This window comes from Spodoptera frugiperda, chromosome 8 (genome assembly GCF_023101765.2).
Source record: "Spodoptera frugiperda isolate SF20-4 chromosome 8, AGI-APGP_CSIRO_Sfru_2.0, whole genome shotgun sequence".
In the NCBI taxonomy this organism is placed as follows: Eukaryota; Metazoa; Arthropoda; class Insecta; order Lepidoptera; family Noctuidae; genus Spodoptera; species Spodoptera frugiperda.
The window spans coordinates 5,371,780-5,379,583 of NC_064219.1; the positions used below are offsets into that span (position 1 = coordinate 5,371,780).

General features: G+C 36.5%; 1 protein-coding gene across 1 annotated transcript; it reads left to right on the forward strand.

Moving 5' to 3' along the window:
• The first annotated feature begins 484 nt into the window (after positions 1 to 484).
• LOC118275749 (adult-specific cuticular protein ACP-20-like) lies at positions 485 to 2,704 on the forward strand. Its single transcript, XM_050695227.1, has 4 exons — positions 485 to 603; positions 984 to 1,184; positions 1,617 to 1,783; positions 2,144 to 2,704. Exons 1-4 carry the CDS (start codon positions 523 to 525, stop codon positions 2,202 to 2,204), a joined length of 510 nt encoding a protein of 169 aa, XP_050551184.1. The 5' UTR covers positions 485 to 522; the 3' UTR covers positions 2,205 to 2,704.
• Positions 2,705 to 7,804: the final 5,100 nt, after the last annotated feature.

A 7,804-nucleotide genomic window follows, 5' to 3' on the forward strand; every position in this document is an offset into this window, starting at 1 on the left:
TTGTTTCCGTAAAAAAAAATTAAAATAGGTGTGTTAATGTTATAATTAATCTACAAGACTGACATTTAAATAAAAATCAATCATCTATTCTATTATATGGACAGGGCATCCACAATTCTCACATACCAGACGAGAGGTTTTGCTAAGACGCTAACTGCCGCACTCAGAGACATAATGATTACTTAAACTATTCCTAAGTAACGAATTTGTATGGACCATTAAATAACTCTAAGTGTGGCAGTAAGACGCCTTCACCCATTAACCGAACTCAGTAACCATAACTTTACTATAAGAATAGCTCCAAAAAAACTATGACAAGGGCGCCATAGAATTACGTGAACCGATACAGTTTGTATCAATGACCTTTGCATGCAACCACGTGTTCACCACTTTTACAAAAACAATGTCAATGCGTAAACCACGGTAATGGTTGTATCGTGATTTTTATAGTCAACATAATAGAGTGAAATCGAACCTTGGACATATCGCTATGTCGTATATAAGACGGGAGATCACTGCGATATGTATCAATCCAGTTCTGGAAGTGGAATTGTGATCTTATCTCAGTTTCTAAACCAAAAAACTACAAAAATGTTCTTCAAGGTATAATATATAGCGATTCATATCTTTTTAGTATTTAAATCTTGAAATTAGTTTGTATTAATGCTGATCTGGTGGAAATTTGATAAAGATTTTGTGATATTTTAAGTGTCAACAGTACTTAAATTTACAAAAAGTAGTGTTTTGAAGAAATTAGTGAAATGTAACATTTTATGTAAAACTTCACAATATTTATTACAAGTTTTGCGAGTGTGACCCATTAAGTCAAATTAATGACATTCACAATAACGGAGATGGGCATTTCTCACTGTCCTGTGTTCCACCAGCTACATCATCTTCATCATCAACAGCCTGGAACTGTCCCACCACCAGGGTAAAAGGCCCATAGTCACCAGTTACAAATATTATGTCTTGATTCCCAGGTGGTCTGCGTGTTATCCGTGGCAGTTGCCGTGGTCTCAGGGTACGCCCACTCCTCCCAGTACATCCATCGTCACGATGGCCACCATGAGCCCGTGCACCATGGATACGGTGGTGGATACGGTGGTGGATACGGTGGTGGCTACGGAGGTGGCTATGGAGGTGGTTACGGAGGCTATGGACATGACCATCATGATTACTACGTAAGGGTTTTTACTTTTCACCTATATTTGCAACGTTTTTGTTTCTATTTGTAATTAATGGACTGCATCTTTATTCTCCTCCAAACATTAGAGCAGAGTTTTAAATTCTTTAAATTGGTAATTTAATAAAGTTTTTTTCTTATAATAACTATTATGAGACATACTAAATTAACTAAAAATTACAGTTTCCTTACGTATCTATAATGGAGAAAAGCTCTACTACTTTCGAGTCACAGAGGGACTCTTCATTAAGACTAACGTGCGCAGACGCGGCGACGTCGCGCAGCCTACTAGTGATAATGCAGTTTTCATTTTAGAAAACCCTTAGGTTTTCAATAACGACATCGATTCTTTCTATAACGCCTGGCCTTATGTAGTGTATGGCAATGATATATGATGCACTAGCTTAATAATCACCACTTTTCTCACCAGACTTACCCAAAATACGAGTTCGGGTATGAAGTAGAGGACCCCCACACTGGAGACTTCAAGTCGCAGCATGAGTACCGCGACGGTGACGTGGTGAAGGGCCACTACTCCCTGCACCAACCTGATGGCTCCGTCAGACACGTCGACTATCATGGCGATGACCACAGCGGGTGAGTAGCAGCAAATTGAGTAATGGAAGGAGTGAGGCGATAAAACGCGAATAGACATTAGGTTACTTCTATGTAGTGTAAAAAGCGTAAACGGTGGTGTTATTGTTACACACTGTATAAGTAATTAAAAATAGAATGCCTTGCTGAACTCGAAGATTGAACCCAATCAAGGCGTCTCTTATAGTCGTTCAATCAACAAGGTACATGATACATTAGAAACTAGTTTCCCACATGAAAGAGAAACTAAATAGTTTATTTGACATACTCAATATTTTTTTTAATTATGTAGTCTAAGCATTCATCAGTTTGCTTTTACGTCAGAATTATAATTTAAGTTATTTTATTATATTGTTGTTCCAGTTTCCACGCTGATGTGAAACACAGCACACACCACATCGTGCCTCATCATTACCACTACTGAAGAATTTCCCCAGTGATGAATAACTTTTAAGGAAAATTGAGGGCCTAGCAAAGACTCCTGGCCTTTTTTGACGACTTTCAATTGTAAATTTAAAAAAATCCCAAGAATCCAAACGAAAATGTAAATTGTTTATATTATAACTTTCGTGAGATTTACTAAACAAATTAATATTATATAACATACACGACGCGGCGACTGTCGCGTTGCTTCTGACGTAACAGTGCGACAGTCGCCGTGTGTCGAGGAATGCTGCTCATGAATATAAGCCTCTAGTATGGCTTGAAACTAATCGAGTTCCTCGTCAAATAATTATGTGTGTAATTCGAAAAACATAAAGAAAATGTAAATGTCAAATCTTGTGCTAGGGCCTCAATATTCCTTTACTAATTTATTTTTCTAAACAACGTTTATGTATTCTTTTCCTTATATTTAAGGAGATGGATTATACAAATGTTCCGCTGTAATACAAATGTACAAATATATTTATTTTCTTACAAATATCCTAGTTTGTTTAATTTCATATTCATCATTTTACTTTTTACTTCAGAAGTTTTCTAAACAGTTACTGAGAATGTGCCTACATACATAATCGTGTCATACTGCCGTACTAAGAGACTATATTTAACTTAATTACTTAAAGTATTCCTTAGTAACGATTTTGTATCAAAAGCAATTGCTAAGGACTGGGTTAAGTAACCATTAAACGACTCTGCGTACGGCGGTAGGTAATATCACATTGTGTCTAAAAATTCGCTTTGTAAGGTTATTACGAAAAACATAATGACACCAATGTCAAATTCTCATTAGTATTTCGCACAAAGTAAAGTTATTCAATACTTAAGTAAAAGTTTTTTTACGTTGCACACTGCAGGACGTCGCTAAATTACATAGTTACATCTTTATACTAAATCATTTATTCAATATTCTACAATAAGAAAAGCGTTAAAAAAACATAGCTTTTTTAATCTTATTAGCACATTTTATTGCAAGTAACTGGTGTAAATTTTACCCATTTTAAGGCAAATGAAGTTAATACAGAAAGTCTGGCCGGGACTCAGCCAATAGTGCAAAATGTTAATATTATTCTTAAGCTAATGGAAAAATGTAATGAATTAGCAACACTCGACGGTTCTTTGATTACACGGAGTAGAGAAAAAGGAACGAAGGAAGGAAAATGTGACTTATTTCTTATTCTTTTGTTGGTGTAAATTTTATTTAGCTTGTGACTGTGACTAAGTTAGTAATAAAGTATAGACTAACTACTTTCAGAACTAAGTAATGCTAGGTCGCCGTTAGTTTTTGGTTGGATAACTACTTTTAAGGAGGACTGTATCAACGATTGGTCAGTTTAGTATTAGCAAAGGATATTCATGACATCGTATGTTTTTTTTATGGAATAAGCCGGTAAACAAGCATACGGATCACTTGATGGTGAGCAATCGCCGCCGCTCATGGACACTTGAAACACCAGAGGCGTTACTTGACTGCACGGTTGGCGCGGTGGCTGGGCAACTGGCTGCCGTGCAACGTGTAGCGGGTTCGATTCCCGCACGGAGCAACTCTTTGTGTGATCTACAAATTGTTGTTTCGGGTTTGGGTGTAATGTGCATGTGAAATTGTATGTTTGTAAACGCACCCATGACACAGGAGAAAATTCTAATGTGGGGCAAGGTTTAAAAAAAAAATGTGCGTTGCCGACCTTTTGGGGATTGGAAAGATGGGTAATGTAGTAGCATCTTAGCATACCTCAAAGATAGAGCATCAGCAATCAGAGACTTTTGAACAAGTCTTTAATTATTTAGAATAGAGTTAGGCGTTACTTTGCGGAAATCTATGCTATATTAGTTACCAATATTTTTAGTTTACTACGAGCGGAAAGAAAACTAAAAGTTTAATGTATTATTTGTGAAGTCTGTTTGTCTATTAGGTATTATTAAGTACACAAAATAGCAAAATGCAACTGAACAACACATTTATTTTAGTTATATGGAATGCTGTGATTTATCATTTTCTGCATAAAAGAATACGTCGACCAGGTTTAAAGGTATAAAGATTCAAGTATCGAGTTATTATACATTTATGTATTCCGGAGCTGCGGATTACCTAACGGGTTTACCGGGGCTCCGGCTCGAAAAGCAGGAGTAGGAACGGGGTGGTTTTTAGTTAGTAAGAGTCTGGTACTCCCTCTCGCCTCGCCCAAGGCGGGAAAAGTCATTGAATGATTTACTCCTCTTAAAAAAATACATTTATGTATGTATATTTATGTGTATTTGTATAAAATATCGTAGTAATACAGAGAGCTTACTTAACGTAATCCTTAGCGTGTTTGTGCAAATTGAAATTAATATTAATAACATGAATATCTGTGTGTCTTCGATCACTGTTTACATTGAATGTATTTTCACACGAATACACCATGTATTTGTGTATGAATATTCGAATTTGTATTTGATTAAAACGATATGAATAACTATGTGGATAGCGTTTGAGTTGATAAAATATGCACTCGTTGCTGTCAATCATTTTGCAATGCAATGCATTAAAATTGAGCAATCAATGTGTTTCAGGTATTAATTTATGCAAGTTTTTTGCTTTTTGATTATGTTTTGTGTGTTTGTTTGTTATTTCTGTTCATGATTACGTATGACTGCCATATTGGTCGAGGGTGCGAGTGCAACTGCCGCAGCTAAGTGGTCGAGTTTGATTCCCGGGTCGGGCAAGTTAAGTGGGTGAACATATAACATAACACATATACCTACCGAAACTCCCGTGTTTGTATTTAGACAGCACTTTTTTTCGGATTTTCAAATATTTCTCAGTAGTAATACGGAGTCTGGAATTGTGCTCAGTATATGACAATAGGCTTACATGGGACTTAATTATTACACAAATGGTGAAAAGTGGGTGTATATTGTATAGCGGCATGCCGTAATGTGCACCTCTGGCTACCCCTTCGGGGATAAAAGGCGTGACGTTACGATTACGTTTACATAATACGTAATGCTACAGAACTACAGAAGAACAGCTGCCTATGTTAATGATGTTTAATTATACAACATTTAATTTTCGAATGAACGTCAGATTTATTTTTTAAAACTGGAGCTAGTGGTGTTTGTGGTAGACCCCAACTGTCGACCTTGTTTTGTTCTAGTTTCGTTTGTTCGATAACCACTACACTGCATTACAGTGATATTCCACATAATGTTTTATTAACTCAGCGTGAACCTATCAATTACATAGTTACTATAACTGTCATATGCGGACTACCTAGCAGGTTACCGGGGCTCCGGCTCGAAAAGCAGGAGTAGGAACGGGGTAGTTTTTAGTTAGTAAGAGTCTGACACTCCCTCTCGTCCCACCTAAGGCGGGAGAAGTCATTGGATGGTTTACCCCATAAAAAAAGTATCTAAGATTATCAAATAGTTTAAAAATACTGATAACAGTTCCTAACCAGTTTTTCCTCACCTCATTTCACCTACAATCTTAAATAACCTTAGTTAATGGAATAACCCCAAGAGAGCAAAAAGAACTGCATTTAATAAAATTAAAGGTCATAAAAACATTTAGTATCCTGAAATAATATGAATATATATGATGTACGAAGGTAATGAATAACATGCAAATGGGGTCTCTAATGAAAACCGCTCCGTGGCGCCCCCACGCTTAGGACGGAGGAATCATGAGCCGACTCTGCTTCGTATTCATTTGTTCAAAAGAAAACATGTGCTTCACTCCACCCGTGTAGGCTACAACTGGAAATGGCTAAATTACTCGTAAACTACGTGACTTTGTGTGTGATTTTAACAGCTTAAAGTACGCTAAAACCTGTCAATCCCTTGTTCCTCTCTAAAGGATGAGTTCTGGATTAGACTCCGAAGAGGGACTTTGGATTGTCTGGAAAGCGATCCACGTTTCGGAATACGAATACACTTCAATTTTAAAACTGTAAGGAATATTCCGTATATTCATAAGATTATACGACAGCGGCAACTTGCTCCATTGCTCGCCAAGCCACTTTGAATTCGCAGATAGTGTAACATTCAGCATCCAATTTTAAAGGCGTTCACACAAAGTAAATGCTCAAACGGTAAATCGTTTAACATATCCCCGAGTCTCCTCCAAGGAACAGGATTATTTTTTGCTCCTGTAAACAAATTCATTACAATTTTCACCAAGTTTTATAAAAACGCTGCTCAGTATATTTATATGGCTACGTTATGTCGTAAACTTTTTACTATCTGGGGACCAAGTTAGCTTTCATTACGACTGCCGTGTTAGGTAAGTAGCATCTATATTTCATACCTACAAGTAAATAGGTAACGTTTTACCGACTTTTTAACTTCCTTATCTGAGAAAAAATACGCGGAGAATTTTTTCTTTAATTTTATAGATAAAAGAAGTGGCGTAGGTACCGTATTGTTCGCGGGTGCCACTGGGGAATTGACAAAAACCTAACTATGTCATCTTTTAGCGACGAATTAGAGGCATAACTTGGCAGTCTGTTTGTGAATGCGGTCGCTCTGGCTGAAAATGGCGGAGCACCGACAGTAGCGGCTCGTAAACAAAAGGCTCTCGTCGCACTTTTATAATTTACTTAGGTACCTACTTCCTCTTTCCCTTTTGAATTTTGTTTTTAACATTTCCCTTTTTTGAAGAGCCGTTATCTCGGACGCGCCGCTGCTGCCTTCATTTTGCGTTCCATTCAAATCTGTTTTGATGTGGGCCTTGGCTTCATATTTTCGACAGACGCAAATTCAACACGTTAAAGATTTTAAGGAGTTATCTTTTTCGAGGAGCGTTACGCTGTTCCAAGAGTCGTTACATTGTCAGCATTGATTAAGTATGAGATGAAGGATGAAGAGTATTCGGTGACGTTGTGGTGTAACACTTGATCATATGGAAGAATATGAGTGGATGATGATATAGTTGTTTAAGAACAAGAGAAAAACTTGGGTTAGGTTGGTTTTGATACACATACATATGTAGTTTATTTTGCTTCAAAACTTAAAGTATTAAAAATTTTTCATATTGACCGTTTTCAGTTCGGCTAATAATAATGATTTTATTTCATACACTCGGTATTCACACATAGGTACTCTTTTTAGTACACAACCAAGAATTTCCATTGCTATAAAAATATTATGTAAACGAACATCTTTTTATTAAGGTTACATTTGAATTATACTTTTTAGAAGGCAGATAGTATCATGAGATTAGATTTCCCGGAATGTGTAATCGGGATGAGGCAAAAAATGTTCACTTAGCCTACTATTTGTTTTTTTCTTTTTACATTTATTGAAGTTAAGGCTAATAATTTCATAAGCATCCATTTTAGTTAGGAAGTCTAATTTAAATGGTTGTTCTAACTGTTCTAAGAACAGCTGTCGTTCTCAAGTTCAAAAGATCTGAGTCGACATTAAACGATTTGGCCTGACCGGCAAATTCGTAAATCGGAAATTTTGTTATATGTATAATATGCAAATTCAATCAATTTGTATTTTCAATAATAAAAACACTGAGGTGGACACCACATATGTCTGTAGATAAAAGCAATATGACCAAATTCATCTTGAAGTCAATTTAAGGCCGTGGTGTGGTTA